Genomic DNA, 18543 nt, shown 5'->3' with positions numbered 1-18543 from the left:
ACACATGGCACTGGGAGAGTAATTTGTACCCAGGGGAGGATGAGTCCTCTAGCAGCAATTGCTCCCATCAGTTGTTTGTTTTTTTTCTGGAGAAAAGTTTATCTAGGAAAAAGTTTCTTTAGAAACTTTTGCATCTGTCAAACAGTGTGCTAGTCTTCATATACATGGCAATGGATGTCAGACCAGAGTTCTCCTTCCTGGTAGCCTCAAGCTGGGTCAGAATGCTCCCCACTTCAGAGATATTCATGTGGTGCATTAGTACTCAAATGAGTGCTGCGCAAATATGTGTGCAGCTGAAGTGAAAGAAGCAGCGGACAGGAGGGAAGGGAAAATCAGAGAGCTGTCCACAGTCAGCAGACACAGGAGCATCATCCAGTACTTACAATGTACAGCTGTGGGTCTCTTGCCCACAGTTAGCTCTTCATTATTAGACACAAAACTTGAAATTGTAATGTGAGCCCTACAGGCTTCATGTAGGAGTGCTGTGCTGGGTGGAGCCAAGGGAAATTTCCCTTTGACTCTGAACAGCAAAGTTTCTGCAAAAAAATGAGCTCTGAGAGAATGAAATCACATTGAATTCCACTAATAATTTTGTACAGAAAAGTTGAAGGGAATGTTCTGGTAATGTCATAGCAATAATTTTATTCCATATGAGATACTGTTGTAGGGGGGTTTTTTTGTTTGGTTTATTTTCTTTTTTTAACAACTGGTCAATTCAGAAAGTCTCAGTTTGGGATCAGCCTGGTTGAATCCCCTGCTCTGCTTTTGATTATTCATTTTCACCAGTGAAGCAAAACATTATTATTTACTCTGCTCCAATCCTGACAGTGTTCTCAGCCTCCTTCAAGAACACCATGCAAGAGAAGTTTTTGCTTCCTTCCCTTTTCTGACCAGCACCATCCCTGCTTCCCATGCTTTGTAGGGACCACACATGGTTGGTTTCCAAGCCCATTGGCAGTGGAGGGTCAAGAAGATATTTCTGCAAAATAGAGGTCTTGGAAGAAAAGGGGGTTATTTACACAGAAAGTACGACCTTCGCCACTGCAGGTTGAGCTGGACCAGTTAATTTAAAGCACTTAACTGCATTTTGTAGAATGATTTGCATTGGAAAGAACCTTAAAGATCATCTAGTTCCAACCCCCCTGCCATGGGCAGGAACACCCCGCACTAGACCAGGTTGCCCAAAAGCCCCACCCAACCTGGCTTCGAATGCTGCTAGGGATGGAGCATCCACAGCTTCTCTGGGCAACCTGTGCCAGTGTCTCACCACCCTCACAGTAAAGAATTTCTTCTGTTTAACTAACCTAAATTACCATTCTTTCACCTTGAACTCATTTCATCACTATCTTGCTCTCAGCCTGGCACTGTTCTCCAAAAATGGTGTTTTCTTTACAGGATGGCTCATCTGTGGGAGTCTTCTGCTCTTTCCAGATATCTTGGGCTTTGTGAAAAAGTCTCTAATGAAATCAGATGATACAAGCAGATCCATAGAAATAAATTTGGCTACGCATGTTAGTAAATTCAAATACATGGCTAGTTCTTTTCTGTTATGGCAGAAAATGTCATTCCTGGGGATTCAAAGACTTGTACAAGGGTTAAATTTTCCTCCAACATATCTTTTACAGGTCTGCTCTCTGGAAGTATCCTTTACTTGTTACTGCACATTTTTTCTTACCTATTTGAGCAACGTGGCTTTCAGCAACCTGTATCACAATAATTCAGTAACCTAACTGCTTAATACTGGAAAAGCTTATTAGCTTTTCTATAAACTCTGGCCAAATTTTTCTTGACCTAATTGTACATAGTTGAAAATAACTAAACATGTAAGATGAAAATTAAGGCTGGAACTTGGGTGGGGAGTTAAGTGCTTTTAGAGTGAGTAATATTGGAATACACCAACACCAGGTACCCCCGGCAGTGTAACTGGAGTGTCAACCCCCATTTGCTGCTGCAAGGAGATTTGCTATTTGAAGTTCTGCCCACAGCGGAGCCCTTCCTGAAGAGATTTTGTTTGTGTGCCACTTATTTTCTTTATAAAAGACAAAACAGTTGCTTCTCAGGTGCTGATAGTGACAGGTAGTGCACTTCAGAATAAGGCAGGTATGCTTTCTTTGGTATCAGCATCAGAGCCTGTGTTCTCCTTCCTGATTTTCTCTTTCTGGCACTGGTTATTTACATCTTGAAATCTCTCTGGCAGTCAGAGACCTATCTTTAAAAATATTATTGCACCAGAGAGGATTTTTCAAACTAATTTCAATACTTTCCTTTATTTCTAGTGCCGGGTGACAAAAGTCTGCTCTGACTTCCCACACAGACACTCTGAGTTCAGTGGGCTGGTTTGGGGGTAAGGTTCTGACCCAGAAAGCACATGTGGCTTTTTTTCTGAGGGGCTTTGTGGCCCTGCTTAAAGTATTTGCAACTGTTAGGCTGGGAAAGTTGTCCTTTGAATCAAACTGAATTAAATTCCTTTTAGTCTATGGATTAAAGGAGGACTCTTCTTGATGTTGGATGAGAGCAAACAGTTACCTTCCTTTTATTTTCACTTTCAATTAGAACTTTTAAATACCCTAAACATTGTCTACAGCTTTAAGCCCCAATGTTTCCTCTGTAGGACTTGTAATTTGTGAAGAAAATGGAGACAGGCAGGCTACAGCCTCCGTGGTAGGTCCTGCACTTGTTTATATTTGTCAGATGTTTGGCACATTGTGAAGATAAATCAGTAAATTAATCACAGGATTTCCAGCTTTGTGAACTCTGAATCCTGATGTATAGAATCAGTGAAGAAAATAAACAGTGTGTAATCTTTCAGTAGCTTCTCCATTTGTCTTATTATCATTTCCTCATTGTATTTAACGGTGTTTAAGAATATTGTCTGTAGTCTCATAAATGCCACAGAAAAGGGGACCCAGAATACCACAGCATTGCAGGTCTTGTACATGCAGCTAGAGCAAGTATTTTCTAGTTTTCATCCTTAGCCAGGAATCCCAGAAACTACTGTTTATCTTCCTATTTCTTTTAAATTACAGCAAAGACTCTCCTCAAATTGTTTGACTCCATGAGGTGGAGATTCAAAATGGAACCCAAACAGCACTAGATTTCCAGCACAAGTTGTAGAAGGAAAAACAGAAATTACTTCTCTCATGTTAAGGGCTACTTTCTTCCCAGGCTGGTATCTATCTTAGTTAACCCTTCCAGTTTACTAATCCCCTGATAATCTCCAGCTTCTGTAAAAAAAAAAGACAAACCAGCAGACTGAAATAGCAGCAATGGAGAATTTCCAGGTGTCAGCCCTATTCTCAGTGTGCAACTGCATGTGGTATTTAACAGATTCATCACTTTACCACATATCACCAGTAACTTAACATAAACAGTATATAATTGCCTAAGTTGGTCAACAGAAGGAGGGACCTATCTATATTTATGAATCGCTATTTCTGAAACAAAAAAGATGCTGCTAAAACTTAGTCTGTTAAGAAGAAACATCTTATAATGCAACAAAAACTGAGCACCACAACAATCTATTTAAAAAATTGTCAGGCTTAAGCAATCTCATTTGCTTTAAAATGAATTTTATATGTACCACACTCCAGTGAAATATAATGATCAAGACCTGCTGCTACTTAGCAGTATCCTTCCTTTTAAGCCATGGGATGTTCCCAAACCACAATGAAATGATGTCTAGAGTTAACCACACCAGCTAAAGTGCAGTACAGTCATTTTAGCATGGGGTTATGCTCAAGTGAATAGATAACCTCTTTCTCAGCAGGGCTGATTAGCTCAACCAACTCTCCCCTGCTCACAGAAGCTACCATATTGCTGCCAGTGTTGAAGCAGACTCATCTATAGCCAGAGGAAATCTGTAGCCAGTGATGCATTACATACAATGGAATTACTCAAAAAGGAAGCTGAACTGATTTGTCATGTCTGAGAAAGTGACCCATTTTTGCATACTTCCTTTTTTTCCTCCACCTGTTCTTCTCCCTTTGTTTTCCCACCTACAAGCAACCAAATGTGTTACAGTTACGTCCTTTTTTTCCTAAATCATGGCAAACCAATCATTCCCAGCAAATGCATGATGGCTGTGAATTGCCTATTTTTTTCTGGTTTGGCAGTACTGCTACAAGCAGAACCACTTCAAAAACTGTAGCAGTGAGAAGACATTTTGTGATGCTGCATACCCAGAGTATACCCCACATTCCTGTAATCTTGTGGCAAGCACCAGCAGACGCATGACCACAGCTGCACAAGGCAGGGTAGTGCTAATTATCCTAAATTATAGATGTAAAACATATGGAAAAACTTGGACTCAGAGAGGATTTTAGGTAACTGTGCTTCCCATCTAAATCAAGGGGATGATGTCTCTATATACCTCCGTAGATCTGCAGATGAGGGACTTTTTGTGAAGTCATGCTGAACCACACAGAGCAGCAGCAATAGGAAATTATGTTTCCCAGGACCTGAACCAACATTTTTACTAATGCTCAGTGGGTCCAGAGAGCTTGCTTACTAAAACCAGGAGAAACTGCTGTGTATAAAACACAGGAGCCAATTCCCTTCTTTCTGAGGCAACTGAGTCCCGAGGTTTGCACGCCAGTGTCTGAGCAGCAACACAACTCCTCCCTGCCCCATACTTGGAGTGACCTAATCTCTCTCTCAGCCAGCTAATTTTTCCTGCTATTCTTTTCTTTTGAGAAGTTTCCTCCTCCAAGTCTGATATAGCAAACTCTATTACTATAGAGTTTCTCCTTCCTTGTCTCATCTGAGAAGGTGGTCTCTGTCAACTAGACACTTGTGACAATAAAGCAGGTAGTTTTTCTATCACAAGTAGATGTGGGAGATGTTTTGCACAGCTGTGTCATATGTTGTGGATTTGCAAGCTCCCCAGAGAGACCAGCCTGTGTTCCCCCCATGAGTAGTTACAGAGAATTCATATGAGACTGTGCACAGTGCAGTGGACATCTGAGCAGCGCATGAGAACTGCAAATGGAGGTCTTGGAACAACAAAAACTGTTATTAACTTCTTGACCCTTTTTTTATTATTCATTCCTACAGTTATTTGTGTTATAGGTTTCTTCATGTAACCTCAAAAATATTGTAATGTGAAGTAAGAATTGTTGCAGAGTTGGTATGAGTTTTGAGGCATCAAGGGCAGGTTGGGCAGGTCTTGCAGGAAAGTAAGGGGATGTCTGAAAACGAGCTATTCCATTTCTACCCCCCAACAAATTCCTGAAACACCTTGAGTATTGAGTACTCAATGCTAAGTAAGCGCCTATCTTCCTTCTGTTACCAGAGGGATACCAAACTATTAAAATAAATGAAATAAACCAAAAACCTGAGAGGGATGGCCTCACTTTTTTAAGTCACTGACCTTCACGGAACCACTGCAGAGGAGTTTCAGAGGACTGCCATGCTATCTCACCAGTTTCTAAGCATTTTATTAAAAAAAACCCAAAAACAACAAAAGAAACCCCAAACCAATCCAAAAAAACAAAATTAAACTTCCCTCCCCCTCCCCCGTAGAAATTTCAAAAGGGGAAATGCATGGAAATATTTTGTTTCTGAAAGTTTAGTAACAGCAGTGATATTAAAATTGTCTAGTCTGTTTTTGGTGTCTATTTGGATGACTCAGTTTTGTGCAGTAGAAGAATTATCAGCTGAAAACCTTCTCATGGCTATGAAATAAAATGAGGTGAAAGGAAAATAAGAGTATATCACAGGCCATGGTATGCACCAACAGATGGAATATATACCTGATATGTCCAAGTGTCCAAGCACTAGGTTAGATGCACATGATAATGCCCTTGTCAATTCATGGTCTTCACACAGACACTACTGATAACTCAAGTTCATGGTCCATCCTTTTGCCATGTTAACACACATTCTGAATTAGGAAGGTATTTGCTAAACTGAAGAAATTTATACAATTATGATCACTTCTCTCAACTGCATTCTAGTCCTTTGAAGACTGTAACATACCGGTTCTCCAGGCATTGTCTTCATGGACAGACAAAATTGACTTTCTGTCACTCAAACACAAGTAGGAAAAAAACAACTTGAAGCCCTATTTACTGCAAAATTTTCAGGTCTAAATTACAAAGCAGCAAAGCAGGGCCATTTTCCCTTCTGTGATGCTAAAAAGGACCATATTGCAAAGGCCTCTGCATGTGTGTGTACATATACATTTTATCCATATGGCTTCTGGGTGAAAGGAGCAGAGGGTGGGTATTTATGTAGCAATGGGCAATTTGTGGTGAGTTTCTTAAATGGCTTAGTTTAAACTGAATTTTAAACTTCTGAGAAGTCGGCTTATGATGTCAGGCCATGTTATCCACCCTATCATTGTTCTAAGTTCAGGTAAATATAGTATCTTGGGGGAAAAAAACTACATGAGAATTTTTTTCTTTTATTCCACCCTTACCCCTTCCCCTGAAGTCACACTTTGTCAAGCATCTTCCAGTCCTGATATAGAGTGGACACTGCCTGTGATAAGCCCTGAAAAAAAATTGCATACAGTTTACTTTGGTAACCTTAAATTATTCAGTGATTATTTATGGGGAATTACATATGCTGTATGGAATACTTCCCTCAGTTAGGAAATAAGTTGACTTGGAACATACTGCCTTGCTGACCAAACCCAATCTTTTATCTTCTGCAAATATGAAAATATACCATGTGATCTTAGAGCACAGGGTCCAGAATATGCTTGGCAAAGTATCATGTGAGAAAGAAAGGAAAAAGAGAAATGAGACAGTAACAGGTACTGAGTTAAAATGTATGAAGGATCACATAAAAATAACAGCTGCAGGGCACAGCAGTGGAGGAAAGGAAAAAAAAAGACCAACTGTGGAGTTAGTACTTTAATTCTTTTAGTGAGAGAGGCAGCTCCAGTGCGGTATGTCCTTGAGATCACACAGTATCTTGAAGAGTGGTAGTTAGAGAGAAACACAGTAAAAAGACACAGAAGTAGGCGCAGTGAAAAGGCAGATTTATTTACTAGTAATACTGTACAGAGAAAAAAAAAAGAGAGAAGCCACAGTTACAGCATGGCTGTTGCTGGCAGTGTTCTTGGTTTTTTATTTTGGTTTTTTTTTGTACTCATTTTTTTAATCTGAAGAGAAAAACATAACCATCAAAAAGTACACTTCAGGTTACAAAGTACAGCAGCTATCCCCAGCAATTCTAATCCAGTGTTAGCACAGCAGTTTTTCCCCAACAAAATGGGATTTTATTTACATTAGCTCACAAAGGAAGTGGGAGACTAAAGCTTAAAAAAAATCTCAACCACAATCTACATTCACCATAAAAGCTGCATTTTACACAACATTTTCTTGAACCCCTATGAAGAGTCATTCTTTGTCTATGGAGTGAACGTAGTTGGGAGGGGAAGAAAACCTTCAGAAATGTGTTCTTTGCCTTTGTCCTGGCCTGTTCTTGCTTGGCTACCTTTGCTGCAGTCAGATTCAGTGGTCACGGGAAAAGCAAAAACTTTCAAATGGATTCATCTCCTGTATCTTCCCCTAAGCAGTTCCTACATTCGTACTTGCAAAATAACAGGGACAAAATTTGAGACCATCATCACTAAAGCACCTTAATCATAAATACAGGCTGATCTTCACACATCCTCAAGGCTATCCCTAATCTGCACAGTGCTAAGTATGCATTACACTTCCAAGTATGTACTTAGTGTTAGTGAAGCTTAAGCTCCACATTCAATTGGGACTTCATATTGTTGCACAAAACCTTCTTAATTTTTGAGTTTGCCATGATCTGACTGGCATATTATCTATACTGGAGGGATACCAGTAGATTCTTGGAAGCTAATTTTATTGAGAATGCCTTTGCATGCTGGATCAGTCTCTGGGGAAGTTCACATTTTCTCCTGGGTCCTTTGCCTTGCCCATAGCAACCTGACATATGGGAGAGCGGCTTGCCTTCTGATGCTGTGCAAACTGACTTCTGGCAGGCTAGATATGTACCATATTGAGCTCATATGAGTTTGAGAAACTTAGTGTGTTCCCAAAGGAATAGTTAGAGATAGTGTGTTCCCAAAGGAATAGTTAGAGAGACAGTAGATTTACTTAAATAGCGAGATTTTAATGGAACTCACTGTTTGGGCAACACACAGGATGCCAGATGAATAGATAGGAGAGTGCTCCTTTAATATCAAATACATCCTAAGAATCTAGGAAAATGCAGGAAAATTTCCAAATGCTGAGGACAGAATACCATCATTTCTTGAGACTCACACCAATAGGCGTAAGGTGTTTTTTAACTCCAGTCTCTACTTTCTTCCCCCTCTTTTTTCTAGGAGACCACAAAAGGGTAAGCAGAGGTATAAGGAAAAAAGGATCAGTTGAGCAACAGTGTCCAGAATGAGAGCAAGTACAGAGACAGGGGACAGGCAGTCTGGAGCAGAGGTGTGCAGACGGAAAAATTTGGAAATAGAACTTACACTGTCTCTTTTATGTTTGTTTGTGTGCAGGTATGAAGTTCACCCCCACCATCTCCAGGCAGTGGGTTTTTGAGAGTTCCTGAAGGATGTTTGTCTCCTGTTAAACACAGTCAGCAAGGAGACCATGCTCTAAAACCCTCTCTGCAGAAAAGTGCACCAGTTTCACAACATCATTAAAAAATCTATCTGACTAAACTAATGAGAAGACACAGTTAAAGCAGCATAAGCCTTGTCTGTAGCATATTGCTTAAAGACTAAACCCTATACACATTTGTGCATGTGCCTAAATTTCACTTGTCTGGGTCATCCCATTAAATTAAAAAGGGCTACTTGGGTGCTTGATGTTATGCTTATGGCAAGTCTTTGTATCTTACAGACAGGCTGAATAGATATGTAAGGTCTAAATTTTGGTAAAAGTCACTAACATACCAAAGCAAGTTAAAAATGCACAAATATACCCAAACTGGTGAACATGAGTTACTTAGCTAATTCTAGGAATTAATTGTTTGTTTGTTTTCCAATTTCAGAAGTAGATAAATTCTTAAAACAAACCCCTAAATCCACCTTTGAAAAGAATTTGGGAAACAAATGCAGGAAAGCTTTGCAATACAATAGCAGCAAACCCCCACAAAATAAGAGAAGCATTTGCGAACTGAAGGAAGGGACTCAGAATTCTTCACAAGTTTGCCTTTAAGAAAAGTGGTCTGTTCTTAATCCACTGGACAGCCTAAGTGGAACCACCACAGGAAAAAAGCTATAGATTTTGCTAGACTGTTTGAACCCATGAGGAAAAAGGCTCACTTTTATAATTGTGAAATTTTAAATACAAGTGGAACATTTTTAAGAACTTCATGCACCCTTGTCACTATTTACAAGCTAAGTTATTATAAGTTTATATTACAAGTTGGATTTATATTCTTTTTGGACTAGGTGACAATCCATTTATATTCCAGACTGAATAAATTCAGCCATTTTATACAACTTACTCTTTTACATACAAAAATTACAGTCTATATTTTTGTTGGATATTGTCATAGTCTGCAACTATTAAGCTCAAAACCAAAGTTTACTCTTGCTGCTGAGAAGGCTCATGAAACACAATCTGAGCAATTCTAAACTTTCCAATAGGCAGAAAGAACTGGTTGAAACTTAATGAGTTCAGAAAAAAATGAAGAATCCATGTCTCAGCCTGTGGGAAAATCCTCTACTTTGTCCAGATTAGTTTGTTCAACCCTTTCCAGTGGCATAATCTCTTGCACTTTGAAATCTAATGTTGGATAAACTATGACAGAGCTAGAAAACATTAGTTCCCTATTTAGCCATACCTCTCTGCTGAACGTAGGTAGCTATTGCCTACCATGTTGACTTTCTAGGTAAAGAAATTTGTCTAGCTATAGAAAGCATAGGTCTACTTTTTTTTGTAAAACACATTTACTTATTTAGCTGTGTTCATAGCAGGTATATTGGATTCTACTGTTCTAACTTGACTCTTCAAAAAGTGTTAAGATCCTTCTTCCCGGAGAAAATTGTGGTTAGGTCTACAAAAGATCCCAAGAAGCTGGGCATTGTCATAAACATATGAAAAAGTTGAAAGGCTCAATGTCATGGGAAGGATGGTATTCCAAAACTCAATACCCATTTAGGGTTTGTCTCTCATTACAAAAATATTTATTCCTTAAAAAAATACACAAATGTAATATACTACATTTTCTATTATATCCCCCCTACTTTCCAAGTATACCATTTGGATGTTTGACTAAGTTAAAAGCCAGAACACCATTTATTTCTCTGGCAACTCAATATGCTATCTTTCTGCTCATATTAGTTTGTGGTATCTTAATAATTTTAGGTGTGAAGAATGAGTAGTGAACTTAGGTACAGTGACAGGGGACTAATATATTAGCTATTAGGGAAGTCCCACTAAATGTTTGCTCATGGATACCACTGATGTGGTAGCAATGCTGACTCAGGACCTGATCCTATCAGATGCTAAGCATCATTTTGCTTTGTGTTTTCTCAGAAGAAGCAGAGTTAGCCTCTAGGATTACACCAGCTTCGGCAAACTCAGCAGTGCATGCAGTCTGTACAGGTACATAAGAAGCACCCAAATCATACCCTGTGTTATCATTCATGCCCTGATCTTGCAGACACCTACACACATTCTTCCTGCAAGTAGTCCTGTTGACTGAAACAGGTCTACACACAGCACAATTAGGCATATGCATTTTTGTTTGCAGGACTGATGTCTCGTATTGCACCAGTAGAAGCACACTTCATGGAGAAGGGCTTGTGCACACTTCTCTTGCTGGGGATTGAAAGATAATGTTGTGTTTATACAGCTTTGGAATACAGCCTGCATTTTTTGGAAAAAAAATAAGGAAATGAAAGCTACAAAAAGAAGAAGGAAACGCAAGAGTGCTAAGGCAAACTGTCAAATGGCACATCATACCTACTTTGTCATTCATTTAGATAACATCACAAAGGCAGACCAGAGGAGTTCTGTAAACACATATCATACAGTACATCAGCCATGGGAAATCAAAAAAAGAAAACAACCCTGTAATTCTTTTCTTTCTGTATTGATATTCTAGTAATTGAAAGAGATTGCCTAGCCACTAATCATAGCACTGTGGTTTTTGATTTGTGTTTTTCTTCTGTTTAAAAAAAAAGAAAGAATGGAAGTAAAATGCAGTGGTTTGCAAAAGTAACAGTCCCTGAATGCAAACAAGGGACGACATGGAAAGTGGGTTTATAGAAACTTAGAAAATACAAAATATAAAAAATTTCATAGTTTACTTTTTTCCCAGTCTAGGAAAAAATATACTGAAAAGAGGTTTTTTTCTTTGTTTTTTTCTTACAAAAGTTAAGGCGAGCAGTTTGTTGTGGCAAAATGCTATCACTGAACCAGTTTATGACTTTACTTTTTTGTATCCCCTCATGCTGAAACTGAAAATATACATGTGATGGCATAAATTAAACAGACGGATTTTGCTTAAAACAACACAAAAAAACCATCCCATAATGATCCTTACAAAACTCTCCCTCTGCTTGGTCGTATAGCAGACCTCTTCCTTTGCTCCTGATTGTGCTTGAATTTCCACAGGCAGCTTCCTATCCAAGAGTGAGGGGAAAACCGACCCCTTCAAAGCCCAAAGCAGCCCTGGAAAAACAGTTTACATTCATCAGCCTAGGCTAACGCATCTGAATTCCCCTGTAACTTGGCTGCAGGCTAATGGCTAGAAGGGACAAGATGATGTCCAGGCATGGCTGCTGCCTTGTGGAGGAGAATGATTGGAGTAAGCGTGTTTCAGATAAGGTCCTGTGATTTCAGACCCATTTGCTCCTATTTCATGTTTTTCCTGACCTCAGATGTGGAACTGCCTTTGAACTGTAAAGACAAACCCTATGCAGACAACCCCCGTGCAGACAAACCTTTAGCTTTTCTGGATCTACCGGGGCCTGATAACCATGGAGTTAATGTGAACACATAAAAAAGACTGGCCTTCCTAGGCACTCAATGATAGCTACAAGTACTGAGCAGTAGGTATTTGAGAGGTTTAAGGTTTAAGGCTTGTGCTCTACTTCTAACCACTAAAGGGCCGCTTCCGGACTCTCATGTGCCACCATCTCCCCACCATGTTGAGCCTCAGATGGTGCAGTGGTCTCAGACACGTTCTGGTCCCAGCGTGTCCCAGCAAGCATCTCCCAAAGCTGGATGCTAAGGGAGTCATCCCCAAACTGCTGAGTCGGTGCTGAACCAGAAGGTCGTCTGACATGGGAGCATATGGCTGAAGGGATGGAGGAACACAATGGGTTAGGGTAATATGACACCTCAAATTTCCCAAGCAGCAGGCTTTTGAGAAAAAATGTCCATATGGCAAGAGGAGCTGCAGGGGGAAAAAGATCAGGCTGTGAAGACACCTTGAAGCCAGGGTGGCTGTGAAGGTGGCATCACACCCAGAGAGGCAGTGGTGAGGAATGAGAGGAATGGCCAGGCCAGGAGGAGGTGGCTAGGAGGTTTTTTTCTGAGTGTTCCTGGTGAGGTGAGCAGGCCCCAGAGTGCAAGAACTATTGCAAAGCGTGCCCAGCTCCCATGTAATTCACAGGTAGATCCAAGGCAGAAAGGGCTTCACCCTTTGTGTTGCAGTGCTTTGGGGTCCTAAAATATGCTTGAGGACAGTCTCACTTGGCCACTCTGGACTTTAAAACTCAGGGTCTTGTTTTAAGAAATGTTGAGGTTTGTAAATGTTTAGCATATCTGGGAAAAAAAAGAAAAAAAATGGAATTCCCCTTCCCCAAAAACCACAACCCAACCAAAAAAATCCCAAAACACAGGCTGCTAGTTTCTAACAGACAGCCACCAGACTTATTGTTGCAATGTGGGGCTCTGTGGCCCTTCCCCTCTTTGATAAAACTTAACCACCTAAGCCTGAGTCAAAGGATAACGTGCAGAGCTTCTCTAGGTGAGTTTGGTCCTTCTCCCATCCAAAAGCCCCCAGGGGGAGGCAAAGGGAGCATATGGAAATCTATTAATTTCTGCCTCTGTAGCAGATACGGAGGCCAGCAAAATTTCTGCAGGTGTCAAAGAGGTGAGGCTGTCTTTTACTACTCCTGGTTTATTTACTACTTGTCTTTTTTTTTCTGTCTGACAGTCACCTGGGCAGTGGTGAGAAGTTTCATTGACCAGCTCCATACTGACAGCTGAGTGACCTAACATGGGAACTACCTTTTGCATTTTTTGTTTGTGTAGGTTTTCAGTGTGCCTCATATTACCACCACTGTGAACAAGTGTCTTTTTTACTGGCACAGAAAGAAAAGAGTACAGAGCAGGAACTGTGTTTAATTGGATGCTCTGAACTAACAATTAATGCAGTAAAAGCACCATCCAAGAAAGAACAGAAATATCATAGAAACCACCTCAGACTGAAAAGAGGCTTTTTGTTGTTTTCTCTTTCCTTTTTTTTTTTTTTTTTTTTTTACTTTTTTTTTTTACTTTTTTTTTTTTTTACTTTTTTTTTGGTTGCTGTTAAATGATTTTTAAAGTCTGATAGTTTCAAAGACACTTCAAAATAATCTTCAGTACTTGTTCACACTATCAGAAAATATAAAACCTGATTTTTAATCTCACCTGTGTAGTTATAATTCCAGACTAACTCCAGTAGAGTGAGTTAAGCAAAACTGGTGTAAGACAAGAATCAGGTTCATAATATCTCACCATGAAAAATCTGGCTGCTTTCTCTGTTAGAAGAATCAAAAAGCAAGAAACAAAGAAACATCTACTGACTTTGGATGCCTTCCCCTTTTTACATTTTCATCTGGAGTTGTTTTTAAGAGGCCTGATTTTCAGAGGTCAGATGAAGAATATTGTACTGGAAATCAGGTCTCCTTGAAGTGCCCCACATTAGAAAATGAAGCATCCAAAACCACCAGCAGTTTTTGAAAAAGTTAGTTTCGTGGCTATAGGATCGTCTCCAAAAACATCTGCTGTGACAAAATTCCAGTGGGCCTCCACAGGAATTTTACCTGGACAAGCAGGGCAGGATCAGACCCATTGTCTATCATTATGTAGGAGCACTGAAGGTACACGTTGTGAGAAATTACACTTCCCTAAGAATTACAAAATAAATCTCTGGCCCTGCCCCCATTCCCAGCACTGAGAATTTTGTCACTGAATCCAGTAGGAATAGGGTCAGACTGTGAGAGAAGTCCACTTATATTCTAGGGAAATAGAAAGCAATATCTCTCATCTGTTGGAGTTCAGCAAGAAAACTTCATGTATAAACATTGGCAGAGTTACTGAAAGGCAAGTAATTAGATCAGTGACTCCATTTCTGTTGGTGTGACAGCTTCATCTTTTTCATGTCAAGTTAATTTCAACTGTAATTTTGGCAGATGAAGTGCATATACAATACTGTAATCTGGAAGATTTATATAAGGCAAAATCATCATTCATACATTTTCTAGAAAGAATGATTAAGGTCCACTTCTGGTATCACCAATAAGCAGAAATGGCTGATGGGTTTTTCTGACACTGCAAACTAAACTGGAAAGTTACTATAAAATGAAACTATGCAAATTTTTTGGGAAAGACGTGTCTGAGTTTTAGTAAATTAAACAGTAAAATGATCTGAGCCTTCCCCCAAGAAATAAAAAATAAGACCTATAAAATAATGTTTAAATGTGATTTTTCTTTAAAAAGAGAAGTAACATTTTTTTAAGGCTCTCATATCTGGTGGCTGTGAAACTCAGACTCCCACAAAATCTTAGGAATCTGATCAAGCCTGCCAGATATTCAAAGAAAAAAAAAAGTTAAAAGTGTTTTCATTATATATATAAAATATATATAAAAATCAAATAAATACGAAAACATATGTTCCATTTCCCATTAATCTCTCACTCTGTAATATTAAGGAAAAAACCCCCAACAATAACAACAACAACAACAAAAAAAAGAAGCAGAAAACCCCCAACCCCTCCCCAAACTCCAAATAGTATGTCTGATGGGAAAATAACCAGGCGTTCCTCTTCCTGAAGAACTAGAAAGCAAAGCAACCCAACTGCAAGGCAATGGAGGCATTCACTTCCAGTTCACAGTATTGCAGTTAGAAGTACAGTGAGGTCTAGGTAAGTGATGGAGCAGGAGCTGCCTGGAGCAGGGAAGGAGGAGGTGTTCACATGACAATACAGCATTGACAGCGCTTTTTCTTTTGTGTACCTGGGGCAGCTTCCAAGGGCAGGCTCTCTTCCTTCCCCTCAGGAGAGGAGGGCTCTGTTGTATCTGACAGGGGCCTGCCAGAGACCAGCTCAGCGGCGTTCCCGTCCATGGTGGAAACGTCTGTCACTGTCTTCTCCCGCAATGACTTCTCGTCGTCCTCATCAATCAGCACAAGCTCTGCCTTGATGGTCTCATCATAGCCCAGCACTTTCTTTGTCTCCTCTTCATCATCGATGTTCTGGTAGCCCATAAATATCATTGTCACTGGCTGATCTGCACTGACCTCCAGGGTTTCACCACCACAGGGTTTATCTTGGGGCTGAGGGTTCACAGCATTTCCTTTGATGGATTTGTGTACCATTTCCAGCTTTGCCTCCTTGAAGAGCATTTGCTCCTTCATATGGCTAAGGCTTCCATCGGCTACCACATTTCTGTCTGACACAGTCATTGTTTCATACCCTCCTTTTACACTTGATTGTCCAGCTTTTTGCATAAGTTCATCTACGTCCTTTGAGCTTAATTTATGTACTCCATTTTCTACCACTGTGCCACCAGAGTGAACCTCATAGACTACCTTGGAACCATCATCATAGACTTTGAATCCTCTTTGATGGGCCTCATCTGGGCCAACAGGTGAAGCAGAGACAATCTTGGTCTCTCCTGTCTGTTTGTCTTTCTCCACATTAATTTCCATGGTGCACAAAGCTTGAATGAAAACAAGAGAGGAAGTGCATGTTACAACAAAAAAAGCCAGTGAATGGTTAATTGCCAAACAGACAAAGAAAACTATGGTGCCCCTTTTTCCTATCTCCTGCTGCTAAAGGGCTAAGCGGTCTACATTAGAGGTGGGACGCAACACTGTGGACAGAGACAGTTATTACACTGTGGCTTTTTATGCAGGTGGAGGCTAGGCATACCTGTGGCAAACAGGACCTACTCTGCCAGCTCACGCTTCATGGAGCTGTCTCTGATCAATTAGGAGCGCCAAGAGGTTAGGTGTAATTTAGGCAAAGGGAGGTGACAGCATGCAGGTTGCTTTCAAACTTTCCGGTCTGAACTTGCCTCAAAATTCAGAGAGAACCTCTCTACTCTCTCCTTCTTCTCTGCCATCAAACTGCCAGTTAGCTGGTAACAAGTTTTGTTTGCTGCATGTAATACCCAGACCACTTTATTATCAATGCTTGTCCTTGCTTAACTCTTCCATCCGTAGCATTCAAACCATTTTAGAGACGTGAAGAAACATTGTTTATCCCTGGTCTACAGGTGGGAAAACAAAACCACACAGGAATGGGATAATTTCTCCCACAGGTGTGTGGCAGGGCAGCTCTCTCAGCTTCCACACCAAGACATTGACAGTGACCTCTATTTCCAGAGTTAATAGAATGTACAAAGTGGCCAAGAAGTGCTTCCTCGTTTATGTGAATTAGGCATTAAGCACCATTGCCAAAGATGAACAAAAAAGTAACAATGAACTGATTTTCAAAGTCATGAAACAACAGGTAAAAACTTGTGTGAGGGACGTTGCTTTAGAATAGCAAAGGAGTTCTAGCAGGTAAGGATGCATAATGAGATGGAAACTGTAGACCACACAGTAGGAATAGACAAGCAGTCTGCTCCAACATCCATTTTGAGATACAATGACATCTCACTAGACAGCTTTTCAAAGAAAAATGTGCAAAGGTCTCTCAGATTTTCCAAAAGAGTTCATTTGTTTAAGCATTCCTTGTGTGCACAGAAAAACATTTTGGCTCCTAGACAGACATCCACAGACACTTTATTACAAATTACCACAGGTAGTGACAACTGTTTGTGAAACTTACAGTGATCATTTCCATCAATGAACCTCAAAGGCATAATCATGACTTGTCTTACCTGGGGACACCATAAATGGGAATCTTTGCTTTTTTTTTGATTTATTTTCAAGTGAGTACAGAATATCTTTGCCCCAAGAACTAATAAGGTTGGTATGTTTGTATTTAAAAAAAAATATATTTTTAATATATTATATTTTTTAATATATTTCCTCTGTCTTTTTATTCACACACGGTAGAATTATTTTTCCTGTATCCTTAAAGCGAAGTATTTAATCAACAATAGGAAATTTACCACGACGTGCATCATGATGCCTCCTGTAGTACTGGACAAAAAATTCATGTGTTGCTGAGTGAATGCATGCTGTTCCCTGTGAGGTGGTCTCCTCTGTCCCCCAGGAGTGCAGTCTGGTAGGCAGCCCAGCCAAATGGGGGGTCTGGCCATCTACATGCTGTGTGCATCTGCTCAGACCTTGTTCAGCCCTGACAGGACTGCTTAGATCAAGTGCCACACTCCACAAACACCTGCACGGAGCTGGAGGACAGAGATGCCCATGGGTGAAGGAGCATTGCTGCCTCTGAGAGTGAGGCACTGCTGAAGACTGGAGTAGGCTACAGAAGCAGTGATCTCATTTTGGCCATTAAACCCTAGGGAATTATCCCTAAGGACTGTGTTTTACCACTGCTTTGGGAGGTTTATGGACTAACTGTGTCATGAACCTGAGCACAGGATGCCCATTTTCACAATGAAGTAGGGCTACCTGTGTGAACCGTGTGGCCATCCCACAGCAGCCTGAGCAGGCAGGAGGAGGCTGTGGGGCTGAGAGCTGAGCTCTGTACTGAGGCGTGCAGCAGGGGACTGTGAGGCAGCTGGCACGGATGGAAACAGGGGAGATTAATGCTGGAAATCAGGAAAAAACTGTCATCCCAGGGCTGGTAGCAATTAAGCCCCTAAGCAATTGCTCTGAAAAGCTGTGGCAGACTGCACCATGGTGCAGCTCAGAGAGCAGCTGGCACGGAACACTTGCTCGGGACTGTCCCAGCCCAGGAACTGGTGCACAAGTGCCCTTTATGTCTCATCCAAGTACCTCTGCCCTGAAGCTATTAACAGAATTTATACAGATAATGAAACAAAAAGATGCAGGTGCCATGGGGGTTGCTCAGGCAGATAGTGATTACACAGGTAAAAATAGGGGTTGGCTAGCCTGTGGTGAAGATGCTAAAACTGAGGGGTTTCTGAATGGCAGACAGTTTGGCTGAAGCAAAGCTGAACCATGAGGCAGCAACAGCACATTTAGAAAATCATCTCTGGTAAGCAGAAGTTCCTAATTTGTTCTGAGCACAACAGCCCTACAGAGAGGGCACCACCAGCCTACCAACTGGCCACCTGCTACCTTCTTGGTTAGAAGCAGCATCCTGAGCTCCCCTGGAGCTCCTGTGCTTCTCCTCTTCTTTGAAAAATAAAAGTATTATCTAGGACATGACTTTTCAATAAAGACTGATGATTCTCCTGTGAAGTAGTTGAGAGCCATATATTTTTAGTGCAGAAGAGCATGCGATCTGCC

At 40.6% G+C, this 18543-nt stretch overlaps 1 protein-coding gene across 4 annotated transcripts in view; it reads right to left on the bottom strand.

Moving 5' to 3' along the window:
* Window positions 1-18543, bottom strand: part of PALM2AKAP2 (PALM2 and AKAP2 fusion) — a 264841-nt gene that overhangs the window by 124180 nt on the left and 122118 nt on the right. The window contains exon 7 of one of the 4 annotated variants that reach the window (XM_027710346.2): window positions 15168-15872. The exons of the other annotated variants lie outside the window; for them this stretch is intronic. Coding sequence (XP_027566147.1) covers window positions 15168-15872 — 705 coding nt within the window. The remainder of the gene's footprint in view (window positions 1-15167; window positions 15873-18543) is intronic. 4 annotated transcript variants of the gene reach the window in all.

The sequence above is a fragment of the Pipra filicauda genome, unplaced genomic scaffold (genome assembly GCF_003945595.2).
Source record: "Pipra filicauda isolate LSUMZ 115617 unplaced genomic scaffold, ASM394559v2 scaffold71_size5581439_pilon, whole genome shotgun sequence".
NCBI lineage: Eukaryota > Metazoa > Chordata > Aves > Passeriformes > Pipridae > Pipra > Pipra filicauda.
Note: the sequence above shows the minus strand (reverse complement) of the source record. Positions and strands in the feature narration are given on the sequence as shown.